Here is a 14356-nt window from a genome sequence, read left to right on the forward strand (position 1 = left end):
GCAGTGAATTAGAAGACATGAACATTAATAAAAAGTGTACCGTTCTTTAACTATACAAAGTGCTAAACAGCATAAGCCATAGCCATAATTGAAGACCCTAAATCACTGTTATTTGCTGAGTATGTATACCAATGTTTTAATGATACAAGTTCTGATGACTTAATGCTAAAACAACTAAAGTAGGTCCAGAATAGTTTGATACAATAAAAAACATCTCTAAAAGAAAATCAACAAAAGGAATGAAAAAAATACAGTAAAATTGGTTTGATTCCTCAATTTCCCTCTTTATGGGTGACAGTCAGCAGAGCCATGAGTATTTACATTTACGGCATTTATGAGTATGTTGTACTGGAACAGCAGGCTACAGTATTCTGATGACTAACAGCAGGCTACAGTATTCTGATGACTAACAGCAGGCTACAGTAGTCTGATGACTAACAGCAGGCTACAGTATTCTGATGACTAACAGCAGGCTACAGTATTCTGATGACTAACAGCAGGCTACAGTATTCTGATGACTAACAGCAGGCTACAGTAGTCTGATGACTAACAGCAGGCTACAGTATTCTGATGACTAACAGCAGGCTACAGTATTCTGATGACTAACAGCAGGCTACAGTATTCTGATGACTAACAGCAGGCTACAGTAGTCTGATGACTAACAGCAGGCTACAGTAGTCTGATGACTAACAGCAGGCTACAGTAGTCTGATGACTAACAGCAGGCTACAGTAGTCTGATGACTAACAGCAGGCTACAGTAGTCTGATGACTAACAGCAGGCTACAGTATTCTGATGACTAACAGCAGGCTACAGTATTCTGAATGTAACCGTGGGCTACAGTATTCTGATGACTAACAGCAGGCTACAGTATTCTGATGACTAACAGCAGGCTACAGTATTCTGAATGTAACCGTGGGCTACAGTAGTCTGATGACTAACAGCAGGCTACAGTATTCTGAATGTAACCGTGGGCTACAGTATTCTGATGACTAACAGCAGGCTACAGTATTCTGAATGTAACCGTGGGCTACAGTATTCTGATGACTTCCTCTTCTATTCAGGAGACGAGAAACAAAAGTTCCCAAAAGCAGGAAGTGGGGAGAACAACAATGTCCAGTTATTGTCCCCCTATTTCACCCTTAATGTACATATGTGCAGTGCATACCCCCTGTAAACACAAAATCATCTATAGTTAATTGGTTCACATGATAAAATGTTGACAGTACAATGTGTTCCATATCACCTAAGTTTACTTTCTATTACCAGAATGTACAGTGTTTTGTGACTTTAAAAAAATCTTCAGGAGGGCCTTTACATTGCATACTTCTGGGTCCAATCTCTTGCTAGTCTGTTGTATCTGGAAACAAAATAAACACGTTTTGCTCACAATAACAAATACAAAGATAATATGAAACAAAGTCTAGGTGCCATCTCTGTTGATTTGCTATAGAATGTTCAAATATACTGCAATGACCTAAAGAAGTCCTCCATTATTCAAAGAATTTGGTTCCAGCAGCTCATTGGAGAAATAGGCCTAACACTTTACACAGTAACAATATACTCACTTCTCTTTGTCGAGTTTGTAGATCTGTGCTATGTCTGGAACTAGAGGGTCGTCCGGGTTCGGGTCACAAAGCAATGAACATATGGACAACAGAACTGGAAAACAGACGAAGCAGCAGCTGATACAGTTAATGGTCCCATTTCACATTCAATCACCAGTCAGTCAGATTGGTCATGTGATGTAATAATTGGTCATTCTGATTTAATGATCAGGTTCAAGTTGTAGGAGGGTTGTAATAGAACATTCTACAAGTGTTGGATGGAAACGGATGGAACAATGTTTTAACATGGAACCAGGTGTGTCATTTCTGCCAGTTAACCAGCTACATTGTGGCAGCATTTGTTTGGTAAAGTACTAACCCAGTTATCTCACCTTTTGATACAGTTAGTGCTGGAGACCACTGGGATCGCAAGATGTCCAAGCAAATGCTCCCGTTACTGTTGATGTTTGGATGATAAATCTTTGTTGTGAATGCTACCTGTAGAAACATGGACCTGTGTTTATGTACCATTTATCCATGAGGACCATTCTTTAGCAACAGTTTCATGATGTAATGACTTCCATAACAAATCTATTCTTACCTTTGGTGGCTTGAAGGGATAGTCAGTGGGGAAGTGGATTGTGAGAAAGAAGACCCCACTTTGGTATGGACTATCACCCTAGGAATAACAGGAACAGATAGACATTGTTAGAAATTATGAAAATGTGCAACAAAATTATTTCAATACCCATTGTTCAGATGACCCATGTTGCAATCATTAAACCACACAGATCATTTTGAAGTCATACTCACTGGCCCCATTATTGTTGCTTGCCAATGGAACACTGGAATATAGAAAGATAACATGTATTAGGCCTATAGAGCATCACTTCACCAGGTGTAGTACAGCCTGCAACAACCCCCAGTCCCTCTCCCCTTCACCAGGTGAAGTATAGCCTGCAACAACCCCCAGTCCCTCTCCCCTTCACCAGGTGTAGTATAGCCTGCAACAACCCCCAGTCCCTCTCCCCTTCACCAGGTGTAGTATAGCCTGCAACAACCCCCAGTCCCTCTCCCCTTCACCAGGTGTAGTATAGCCTGCAACAACCCCCAGTCCCTCTCCCCTTCACCAGGTGAAGTATAGCCTGCAACAACCCCCAGTCCCTCTCCCCTTCACCAGGTGTAGTACAGCCTGCAACAACCCCCAGTCCCTCTCCCCTTCACCAGGTGAAGTACAGCCTGCAACAACCCCCAGTCCCTCTCCCCTTCACCAGGTAGGGTCTATACAACCAGCCCTAGTCCCTCTAGGTAGGGTCTATACAACCAGCCTTAGTCCCTCTAGGTAGGGTCTATACAACCAGCCTTAGTCCCTCTAGGTAGGGTCTATACAACCAGCCTTAGTCCCTCTAGGTAGGGTCTATACAACCAGCCTTAGTCCCTCTAGGTAGGGTCTATACAACCAGCCTTAGTCCCTCTAGGTAGGGTCTATACAACCAACCCTAGTCCCTCTAGGTAGGGTCTATACAACCAGCCCTAGTCCCTCTAGGTTGGGTCTATACAACCAGCCTTAGTCCCTCTAGGTAGGGTCTATACAACCAGCCTTAGTCCCTCTAGGTAGGGTCTATACAACCAGCCTTAGTCCCTCTAGGTAGGGTCTATACAACCAGCCTTAGTCCCTCTAGGTTGGGTCTATACAACCAGCCTTAGTCCCTCTAGGTAGGGTCTATACAACCAGCCTTAGTCCCTCTAGGTAGGGTCTATACAACCAGCCTTAGTCCCTCTAGGTAGGATCTATACAACCAGCCTTAGTCCCTCTAGGTAGGATCTATACAACCAGCCTTAGTCCCTCTAGGTTGGGTCTATACAACCAGCCTTAGTCCCTCTAGGTTGGGTCTATACAACCAGCCTTAGTCCCTCTAGGTTGGGTCTATACAACCAGCCTTAGTCCCTCTAGGTTGGGTCTATACAACCAGCCTTAGTCCCTCTAGGTAGGATCTATACAACCAGCCCTAGTCCCTCTAGGTAGGATCTATACAACCAGCCTTAGTCCCTCTAGGTAGGATCTATACAACCAGCCCTAGTCCCTCTAGGTTGGGTCTATACAACCAGCCCTAGTCCCTCTAGGTAGGATCTATACAACCAGCCCTAGTCCCTCTCCTCTTCACCAGATATAGAGTACATTACCCTCAGAGTCCCTCTGTCTAAACTTACAGTCCTCTCCCACGGGTCCAGCGGAGCACTGTGCTGGCGGATCCCTCTGCAGGTCATGAAGCTCCTAGGGGACAAAACAAGTCAGACAAGTAGTGCTAGGGGTTACACATGAAACTGAAAGTTGTCCTTGTGGACTAGGTCAGATACTCGGATGCATTTTACATCCACGAAAAAGCTGGGTTTCTTAACCTGTCCCTAGTCACAGCTTTATTGGTAGATATATTTGACTCCGACTGTTATCATAATTATTGGCCTTCTTCATCATGTCCTGCCTTAGCTACACCCTCAAGTCAAATTAGACTAACTAGTTAGCGTTACAACACGAACAGGTGCTGCACCTAGCTAAGTGTAGTTAGCATGAATAGCTGTGTCCTGGAGAGGGGGAATGGCTGACAACAAGGAACATTAAAATCTACTTCTGACGTTGTGCCATACCGTGATATCATGTTATGCTAAACATTAGGATTGTGGACCGTGTTAGTTAACCAGTGAAACAACACACATAGCTTCCGCATATGTGTACACTCTATAGCTAGACAGCTAGCTACGTGGTTAGGATTAGTTTTAAAATGAACCGATTATGTAGCTAACGTTAACAAACAATAACAACTTCTGATAGATGACGTTCGGTTCCATGAAGCTAACGTTAGTTAGCTAGCTAGCCTAGCACAGCTAGCCACAATGCTAGCTAACCATCTTACCTTTTGTATTCTTTTCAATGCCATGGTGACCAACTTAGTCAAATGCCCCTAAGTACTCGTCGACTTGGTATTTTCTTAGATGTCAACTTTAATAGTATTGCTTAAAAGGTAAAGGTATTTTATTTCCCTGAGTAGATCGCTCAAGGCAAGGGTGTGTGTTTGTGGTTCTCTATTGTTTCCGCTTTCTGTTTACGGTTGGCTTTAAACAAGGGACTTCTGGGAATTGTAGTTCTTCTTTGAAAATGTCATTTTTTTTTAGCATAATACATTTCTACCTTTCAACAATGATTTATTATTGATATAAAACATTTATTTCCCACTATCAATTCGTTGATTATTGTATTTTTAAATCGTTTGATCAACTGAGTGCGTGTTTATTAATTGTAAATAAGAATAAGCCTACTTGACATAGCGCATTTCATCATTTATACCCTATATCCTATTGTGTATACCGCAGTAAATTGTATTATTAATTATTTTTAATTAATATGCCATTTAGCAGACGCTTTTATCCAAAGCGACTTACAGTCATGAGTGCATACATTTTTGTGTATGGGTGGTCCCGGGGATCGAACCCACTACCTTGGCGTTACAAGCGCCATGCTCTACCAGCTGAGCTACAGAGGACCACTATGTCAGCTATACAACTTTTTAATACTTACTAGTTATATTTTTTATGATTTATATTTGTACTGGGGACTGCACTGTTGAGGAGAGCTTGCAAGTAAGCCTTTCACTGTACCGTTTTCCCCCTGGGTGTATTCCTTACGGAAACCGTTTACCAAACAGAAGCAAACAGAGCAAATGGAACCAAAACTGCGAGGGACCATAGAGAATGATAGAGGCCTCTAGTGGGGAAAAGGCTATATTAGCACGGCCTTTCACCATTTTAACATAGTCAACTGGGTGGGACTTCCAGCTTCATTGGCTGATCCTCCTGGTGACCCTTTGGAGTAATGTCCAACCGGGTCATCAAGAGGGATCAGCCAATCATGAAGAAGAAAATGGACTACTTCAAAATGGATACTCAATGAGTATGTTTACATGCACAGGAATAATTGGATATTAAACTGATTATGGCAGTAGGCGGATAATGCAATAGTCAGGTAAACACCTTACTCTGTTTATCTTAAAAGGCATAAGGACTAAATCGAAGCATACGCCGATTAAAACACCTGGTTTTGTGAGCAATTTTTCAAATGATTAGGCGTATAGGGCGGCAGATAGTTTAGTGGGTAAGAGCGTTGTGCCAGTAATCGAAAGGTCGCTGGTTCTAATCCCCGAGCCGACTAGGTGAAAAATCTTTCGATGTGCCCTTGAGCAAGGCACTTAACCCTAATTGCTCCTGTAAGTCGCTCTGGATAAGAGCGTCTGCTAAATGACTAAAATGTAACCACCTTAATCGGAACGTGTCAGCACCCATAGTGCAAGCTTCCCTCTTCAGCGCGAGTGAAGTGAGTTCGGAACAACTGAATGTATGCGTTTTAGAAATAGTTATCACATACAAACTTTATATGTCCGAACTGAGAATCAAACATACTTCACAAAAATAACATGGTCACTGTGGTAGAACATTTCTTTTGATTGGCGATTTTCTGCATTTATCAGATTGACATTACGTACCCTGATTTCAGGTGTGTCAATGTAAACAGGATTATTAGGGAAATCGCTCTTCTTGCAAAGCATGTCAACGTTTTAATAGAACTATTATATGAATCCGAATAGCTACAGTAATCGCATTATTGTATGCATGTAACCTTACTCGTTGGCGCTGCCCACGTCACAGACGCTGCAATGGCTCAGATACAGAAACGGCATAATGTTTACACCCCTGCTGTATCCTCTGCACGTCACGATTAAACTTTGATTTTATTTTGAGTGCAGATTGAATTTGATGATGATTGATTACTAATGCCTGGCAAGCAAAGTCTGTGCAGCAAGTTCTGTCTGATGATCACGTGACGAGTTGCTGGTTGCTTCAGACAGAAGTAGCTAGTCACGACAGTGAGCGCCATTGTGAATGCAGTAGGAGCTGCTACTAACAGCAGAGATGCTGGTATATAGTGCTAAAAGCTAAAAGTCTGACAGGACAAGCTACGTGACTATACACCGCCCCGGTGTGACAGTTAGCAGGCCAGGTGGAGGAGGAGGAGGTACGGTAGCTATGTGGGTGTTCGGGTATGGCTCTCTGATATGGAAGGTGGATTTTCCCTATGAGGAGAAGCGGGTCGGCTTCATCACAGGCTTCAGCCGGCGCTTCTGGCAAGGCAGCACCGACCACAGGGGAGTGCCAGGCAAGGTGTGTGTCTGTCTGTCTGACTAGTGAAGGTAGTGTACGTTTATTATTAAATAATAGTCTGTTGACTAGTGGTGATATCCAGCCAGCTACCGGGGCGGTGTATAGTTATTTACATGACTGCTCTACGGCATCTGCACTGTATGGGGACAGAGGCTCAATGTTGGCCACCTCTCTACAGGTTCTGGATGGGGACAGAGGCTCAATGTTGTCCACCTCTCTACAGGTTGGATTTATTACAGCTCAATCAGCTCCTCTCTTCTCTTCTCTTTTCAGCCTGGCCGAGTCGTGACTCTAGTGGAGGACCCAGAGGTGAGCTGCCACCTGTGTGGTAATGGAACCGGTGTGAAACAGTGCCTTCGGAAAGTATTCAGACCGCTTCACTTTTCCACATTTTGTTCACAGCATTATTCTAAAATGTATTAAATAAATAAAAATCATCAATCTACACACAATACCCCATAATGACAAAGCGAAAACAGGTTGTTAGACATTTTTGCAAATGTATTAAAAATAAAAAACAGATACCTTATTTACATAAGTATTCAGACCCTTTACTCAGTACTTTGTTGAAGCACCTTAGGCAGCGATTACAGCCTCAAGTCTTCTTGGGTATGATGCTACAAGCTTGGCACACCAGTATTTGGGGAGTTTCTCCCATTCTTCTCTGCAGATCCTCTCACGCTCTGTCAGGTTGGATGGGGAGCGTTGCTGCACAGCTATTTTCAGGTCTCTCCAGAGATGTTAGATCGGGTTCAAGTCCGGGCTCTGACTGGGCCACTCAAGGACATTCAGAGACTTGTCCCGAAGCCACTCCTGCGTTGTCTTGGCTGTGTGCTTAGGGTCGTTGTCCTGTTGGATGGTGAACCTTCGCCCCAGTCTGAGGTCCTGAGCGCTCTGGAGCAGGTTTTCATCAAGGATCGCTCTGTACTTTGCTCCGTTCATCTTTGCCTCGATCCTGACTAGTCTCCCAGTCCCTGCCGCTGAAAAACATCCCCACAGCATGATGCTGCCACCACCATGCTTCACCGTGTGGATGGTGCCAGGTTTCCTCCAGATGTGACGCTTGGAATTCAGGCCAAAGAGTTCAATCTTGGTTTCATCAGACCAGAGAATCTTGTTTCTCATGGTCTGAGAGTCTTTAGGTGCCTTTTGGCAAACTCCAAGCGGGCTGTCATGTGCCTTTTACTGAAGAGTGGCTTCTGTCTGGCCACTCTAACATAAAGGCCTGATTGGTGGAGTGCTGCAGATATGGTTGTCCTTCTGGAAGGTTCTCCCATCTCCACAGAGGAACTCTAGAGCTCTGTCAGAGTGACCATCGGGTTCTTGGTCACCTCCCTGACCAAGGCCTTTCTCCCCTGATAGGCCCTTTTCACGATGACGTCATCTAACTTCCGCCTTTCCGCGTAGCAGGTTAACTTCACTTCCGTTCGCCCGTAACCTGAGACTTTCTCTTCTGAGGTACGTTTAAGTTAAATTAGTAAAGTTAAGAGTAATAATGTTTACGTATATGCAATGGTTTGTAACTTGCTAACGTTATTGTTAATTCATAATTGTTCACTGCCTTAGTTACTTAAAAGTGGGCTAACGTTAGCTAACAACAACTTAGTACCAGATACCGATAACGTTAAAAGGTAGCGTTACATTGCTGCCTGGCTGTAATGTAACAAGTTTACTTAGCTAGCTATCTAACCCTTTGTTAGGCAGTTAGTTTATTCATGAATGTATAGTAACTCACCTATTCAAATACTGTTGTGCATGATAGCTAGATAAATATTGATTCCTGGTCAAAGCTGAATGTTAATTTAGCTGTTTCTTTTTCTCCCGGTGTCTGTATCGCAACAGTATCCCATCCAACACCGAAGCATGGCACAATCTTCGAGAAGATGCTATTGCAGTGTACCATTTTGTTCAAACAACAAACAGAAATTCCCGTATCTTCCCGTAAAAATCTCCTCAGCTCAGCAGGGAGGACACTCTTAAGACCCAGGCCATCGCCCGGCTGAGGATTTTAGTCGAGAGGGCCATACGGAGGGTGAAGGAGTACCATATCTGGGATGGGCTTGTTCCTCTTTCCACAGTGGGTTCAGTGAATCAGCTGTGGGCCATCTGCTGCCTCATGTCGAACTATCAGGGACCTCTTGACATTAAAGGAGACAAACCAGTCTGATGTTTTTGTCAACTGGAAGTTGTATATTTCCTGAGTAAGCTAGATGGGCTGTAAATAGAAGTACTTTTATATTACTGTATTGTATGTACAAAAAAATGTAAATATGAATTAACTTTGTTGGTAATTTAATTGATCTAATGTTATACTGTATGTTTTTGTTAAGGGTAATAACTTTTTCATAGCTATTAATGAACCTAATGTGATATATTGTAAAAATATCCAACTATTAACCATGTTATGTGCTTATGTGTCATGGCACTGATGGAACTATTAAATATATGTTTGCAAGCAACTGCTTCCAATCCTTTTTGATTTTGGTAAGAGCATTTACAACATCGCAATCCTTTTCAAAATTTGTATTTCAATACATAGATATACAGTATATAACACAATTAAGTTCATTTGCAGTTAAAGAAAAACATGTCGACATTTACATCACAATCCTTTTCAAAATGTGTGTTTCAGTACATAGGAGATATACAGTATATGACAAGTTAATTTGCAGTTAAAGAAAAAAATGTCAAAGGTTCACCTTCCACATTTACCTTAACACTATTTACACATAAAATTCTGCCTTATGTTTTATAACTTAAGACATCCATGTAGATGTTATAATAGAAATGATCAAGCTTCTGTCGCATTGAGTGGATAATCTCCTCATCCCTAAAGATTCTCTCAACTGTGAAGTCAGTGCGGGTATCTGTAATGAAGTCACACCACTGAAGTCCGCTTAAGGCGAGTTGGCCTTGAACCTGATAGTAGTATTTGTGGCTCTTCTTAAGGCAGGCCTGGCCTTTAACTGTGATCAGGTGTTTAACTTGGGTAACATTTTCAACATCGCAACTCTTAACCTCAGCAAGACCAAATGGTGGTGCTTCTGTTGGGCAGAAGACTTTAGCATCCGGGCTGGCTGCAAGGTGAGGTGAATCAGGGTGGATGATGACCCCGCATTGTTTCAGAGAGACATCACAAAAATCAGAATATTGCCTCAGTATCTCAGGTTCCAGATCCAACCCTCTTCTCATAGCAGCTGTCTGAGGAGTTCCTCTCAGAATCTGCGGGTTGCCAAAGCCTTGGCAGACAACTCCCCCACGAACATGGCATATTTCACGGAATCTGCTGGCTGTCAGTCGGGGTTTGCGTACCTGGCTCCACAGCTGGCATTCTGACTGCATTCTTGTTTCTGCTTCAATAGCAGCAGACATCTCCTCTGACACAATCAGGCTGTCCAAATGACATTGTTGTATGTAGTTGGGCTCAAAATCAATGGGAAATGTAAAGTTGTAACCTTCAATGGGCAACTGAGGAAACTCACTGGCACCAGGGTGTTTAATAATATCTCTACTTAATTCTAGAGGGCACTGGTAAGAAAGCACAGACCCAAAATGGCACAGGGCCAAATTTAGAGTCCACCAAATTAAGGCCCTCAAGCCCGTGCAGCAATTTGCAAATCCTGGTTGTGGACGGATGTCTTTCAGTTTCTCAGCACTGGCCATGACGTGAGGATCCGGAATAGGCCCTGGCATGAAAGTGAGATATGTCAAGTTTAGATTTCATTAAATGCCACCTTATCTTTTTCACTAAAAAAGACAACCACACTCATCCAGTCTCGTACATGCTTCTAATACAAATAAAAAAATATCCACTGAAAGTCTATATAAAAAGTAACAAATAATAATCACTTTTATGTTTGTATTATTTTAGAAATGCACTAAAGTCTTTGTGCTCTAGTACAGCGGGGGCTCATTCAGACTCACCATCATAGGCTCGGTACAGTGTGCACTTCACACCAGCTCTGACACTTGTTTTTTCTTAGCAGCTGGTTTACACACCGCCATATCATTGGTGGCCTCTGGTACAATTCCCTGTGATATAATAATGATGAACAATACATTGTCAAAAGTCAATACAAACTGCAAAGTTCTGCATCAGTGTAACAAATAATGTCTGACCTGTGTCCTAGGCCGGTGCCAGGTCTGCAGTGCGCTGGTGCATGACAGAGGCAATGGCACTGTCTTAAAGCCCATGGTAACATAGTGAGCACTTTGAAAAAGAAGTGCTACTATGTGATTACATAGTGCTTTCCCAGCAGAGCAGGAACATGACATGTGATTGAGTACCACAGGAACCTCTGCAGAGTCTAGTGTAACCTGTTCATAGAGACATAACAATTAGTGCTGTACTTACAAAACATTTTTTTCTGCGTTTCATTATAAACTACTGTACACAATTTTCAAAACCCAATTTCTTTTTTTAATTAAGAAAAATTGGCTGTTCTGAAACCTTTGACAAGTAGTGCCAACACTTATCGAAAATTTGAACATTTTGAGTTATCACAGAATCTTTCCCAGTCTTTATTGCCGTCAACAACCCACATCGGTTTGTAAGAATTTCGTTGTGTATTAAGTTTAATGATACAAAATCAGAGCTCAGACTGAGAAACAAACTGATCCACAGTGGAACATTGTGGAATCATTCTTATTAAATCTGCAACGCAGCAAAACACAACAAAAAGAAAAACTTATCTATCTTAACCTATCTTATCATAATGTTAGAGAACTGTTTATCTGAGAAACCTGAAGCCGATGAGCCTCCTCATTTTTCTTCATGGACCTGTAACATCGCCCTCTCACTGTCACCTCACCGTTAACTACACTTGAGACTGTTTCAATACAGTGATTGGGAGAAAGGGCGCAGCATTGCCATTAATACATTACTGACTCTTATCTTACGGTCGATACAAACAGCAGTAATATTAAAGGAGGCTGCAAAACAGAAACTTCGTCAGCTCATAACCTTCAGCTAGCATAGGGCTAATTTAAGCTAAATAAAGATAAACACGTACCTTCATAATCAAACAGGTAACCTTCAACGAAGAACTTGTAGCCTTTATCAAGCTTCGATCTTGAAGTAAGGGACCACTTGTCAGCAAGTCGTTCTACGTCGTTAAGTCGTTATTGGTGGCAGATGAAAGGGACTGGGTGAACTCCATAATGATGTGCTACTAGCTGCGTTCCTAAGCGACACGGATGTAAACATAACCTGCATCGCGGCAGAACGGAAGTTGTCTGACGTCACGTGAAAAGGGCCTATTGCTCAGTTTGGCCGGGCGGCCAAAAGCCACTGTGTTCTTGGGGACCTTCAATGCTGCAGACATTTTTTGGTACCCTTCCCCAGATCTGTGCCTCCACACAAGATTGTCTCGGAGCTCTACGGACAATTCCTTCGACCTCATTGCTTGGTTTTTGCTCTGACGTGTGCCTTTCCAAATCATGTCCAATCAATTGAATTTACAACAGGTGGACTCCAATGAAGTTGTAGAAACATCTCAAGGATGATCAATAGAAACAGGATGCACCTGAGCTCAACTTCGAGTCTCATAGCAAAGGGTCTGAATACTTATGTAAATTAGGTATTTATGTTTTTTATGTTTAATAAATTAGCAAAAATTGCTAACAACCTGTTTTCTCTTTGTCATTATGGCGTATTGGGTCATTATTGGGTATTGGGTCATTATGGGGTATTGGGTCATTATGGGGTATTGGGTCATTATGGGGTATTGGGTCATTATGGGGTATTGGGTCATTATGGGGTATTGGGTCATTATGGGTTTGGTCAGGGGTCATTATGGGGTATTGGGTCATTATGGGTTATTGGGTCATTATGGGGTATTGGGTCATTATGGGGTATTGGGTCATTATGGGGTATTGGGTCATTATGGGGTATTGGGTCATTATGGGGTATTGGGTCATTATGGGGTATTGGGTCATTGTGGGGTATTGGGTCATTGTGGGGCATTGGGTCATTATGGGGTATTGGGTCATTATGGGGTATTGGATGTAGATTGCTGAGGATTGTATTTGATCCATTTTAGAATAAGGCTGTAATTTAACAAAGTGGAAAAAGTCAAGAGGTCTGAATACTTTCTGAAGGCACTGTAGATGTCCTCCGATTTGACTTCTGTCCGTCTCTCTGCTGGCCAGTTCTCCCTTTGTCAGTGTAGCTTCCAAACAGCATGCACAGCATCACATTGGCTGTTAGCCTATCCATCACAGTGTCAAAGCTAGCTAGCAATACCCTCCCTCCTCTGATTAGTTATCGCGTAGTTGCTGAGCTCTGGTCGCCCAAGCTCATCGCCACCAACCGTTAAGTTGCTGAATGTCTTTGCGTGTGTCTCCTCCCCCTATTGGCAATGATTGGTCGGTAAAGGTAGTGCCTGGTATAACTGGGCTTCTCTGTCTCTCTCTGTCTCTCTCTGTCTCTCTCTGTCTCTCTCTGTCTCTCTCTCTGTCTCTCTGTCTCTCTCTCTCTCTCTCTCTCTCTCTCTGTCTCTGTCTCTCTCTGTCTCTCTCTCTGTCTCTCTCTGTCTCTCTCTCTCTCTCTCTCTCTGTCTCTCTCTCTCTCTCTCTATCTCTCTCTGTCTCTCTCTCTGTCTCTCTCTCTCTCTCTCAGGGTTGTGTCTGGGGCGTGGCCTATAAGCTGCCGTCTGGCCGAGAGCAGGAAGTGAAGCGTTACCTTGACCACCGGGAGAAGGGCGGTTACCGCGTCATCGCAGTGAACTTTCACCCCCGACCTTCCGTGACCCCCACAAGACACACTGACACTCCCCATGCCCCCAGCCAGGCTCTGCTCTACATCGGTTCTAATGACAACCCTGACTACCTGGGACCCGCCCCCCTGGAGCTGATAGCCAATCAGATTGTAGATGCAGTCGGGCCGAGCGGACGGAACACTGAATACCTGTTTTCATTGGCCGAGGCGCTGAGGACCCTCCTCCCTGAAGACTCTGACACACACCTCTTCTCTCTGGAAGACCTGGTTAGAGAGAGACTAACACGTACTAAATGTGTGTCAGGAAACCATCGCAGGGATGCTGAAGATTGTCAGTCATGTGATTGTCTCCAGGACCATTCAGAGCTGGGTCAGGGTTAGGGTCGGGACCGTTCAGAGCTGGGTTAGGACCGCTCAGCGCTGGGTCAAGGTTAGGTTTAGGACTGTTCAGAGCTGGGTCAGGGTTAGGACTGTTCAGAGCTGGGTCAGGGTTAGTCGAATATGTACCAAACCTGCCAGGTCAGTGATATTTTTGCTGCGTTCAAAACAACTGGGAACTCGGAAATCTCCGACTTCTGTTCAAAACAACTGGGAATTCTGAAAAAAACGAGCTCCGACTGGGAAAAATCTATTTGAACGGTCATCCAACTCTTTCTAGAGCTCCGACTTTCCGACCTGAAGATCACTGACGTCATGATTTGACCTCATATTTTCACGAATTCCTAGTTGTTTTGAACACGGCATTTGTCCTATCTCAAAGGACTTGTTTACTGTTCAAGATCTCTCACTTTCCAGTGATGTCATTTTAAACCTGTCTCACTCTCCAGTGATATCATTTTAAACCTGTCTCACTCTCCAGTGATATCATTTTAAACCTGTCT

The 14356-nt window shown here is 43.3% G+C and overlaps 2 protein-coding genes across 5 annotated transcripts; one reads left to right on the forward strand and one right to left on the reverse strand.

Moving 5' to 3' along the window:
• Positions 1 to 263: 263 nt before the first annotated feature.
• On the reverse strand, positions 264 to 4592 carry LOC123480955 (ubiquitin-conjugating enzyme E2 D4-like). Of its 3 annotated transcripts, none has more exons than XM_045215531.1 (8): positions 4459 to 4592; positions 3758 to 3821; positions 2360 to 2391; positions 2148 to 2225; positions 1939 to 2044; positions 1568 to 1661; positions 1318 to 1359; positions 264 to 1170 (listed from the first exon to the last, which is right to left on the reverse strand). In XM_045215531.1, exons 1-8 carry the CDS (start codon positions 4480 to 4482, stop codon positions 1131 to 1133), a joined length of 480 nt encoding a protein of 159 aa, XP_045071466.1. In that variant the 5' UTR covers positions 4483 to 4592; the 3' UTR covers positions 264 to 1130. The 3 variants fall into 3 exon arrangements, with proteins under 3 accessions (XP_045071466.1, XP_045071467.1, XP_045071468.1); XM_045215533.1 differs by having other exon boundaries at positions 1104 to 1170; positions 1266 to 1359; XM_045215532.1 differs by having other exon boundaries at positions 264 to 1359.
• Positions 4593 to 5776: 1184 nt separating this feature from the next.
• Positions 5777 to 14084, forward strand: LOC123481029 (putative glutathione-specific gamma-glutamylcyclotransferase 2). Of its 2 annotated transcripts, none has more exons than XM_045215527.1 (3): positions 5777 to 6757; positions 7031 to 7066; positions 13377 to 14084. In XM_045215527.1, exons 1-3 carry the CDS (start codon positions 6623 to 6625, stop codon positions 13854 to 13856), a joined length of 651 nt encoding a protein of 216 aa, XP_045071462.1. In that variant the 5' UTR covers positions 5777 to 6622; the 3' UTR covers positions 13857 to 14084. The 2 variants fall into 2 exon arrangements, with proteins under 2 accessions (XP_045071462.1, XP_045071463.1); XM_045215528.1 differs by having other exon boundaries at positions 5777 to 6752.
• Positions 14085 to 14356: the final 272 nt, after the last annotated feature.

This window comes from Coregonus clupeaformis, unplaced genomic scaffold, assembly GCF_020615455.1.
Source record: "Coregonus clupeaformis isolate EN_2021a unplaced genomic scaffold, ASM2061545v1 scaf0468, whole genome shotgun sequence".
In the NCBI taxonomy this organism is placed as follows: domain Eukaryota; kingdom Metazoa; phylum Chordata; class Actinopteri; order Salmoniformes; family Salmonidae; genus Coregonus; species Coregonus clupeaformis.

Coding starts and splice junctions, on each gene's coding strand:
- LOC123480955 (XM_045215531.1), bottom strand. CDS start 4,482: ATGGCATTGAAAAGAATACAAAAG. Junction 1,662..1,938: donor AGCACTAACTGTATCAAAAG/GTGAGATAACTG, acceptor TCTGTTTTCCAG/TTCTGTTGTCCATATGTTCA. Junction 1,360..1,567: donor TACAAACTCGACAAAGAGAA/GTGAGTATATTG, acceptor TTTTGTTTCCAG/ATACAACAGACTAGCAAGAG.
- LOC123481029 (XM_045215527.1), top strand. CDS start 6,623: ATGTGGGTGTTCGGGTATGGCTCTCTGATATGGAAGGTGGATTTTCCC. Junction 6,758..7,030: donor ACAGGGGAGTGCCAGGCAAG/GTGTGTGTCTGT, acceptor TTCTCTTTTCAG/CCTGGCCGAGTCGTGACTCT. Junction 7,067..13,376: donor CTCTAGTGGAGGACCCAGAG/GTGAGCTGCCAC, acceptor TCTCTCTCTCAG/GGTTGTGTCTGGGGCGTGGC.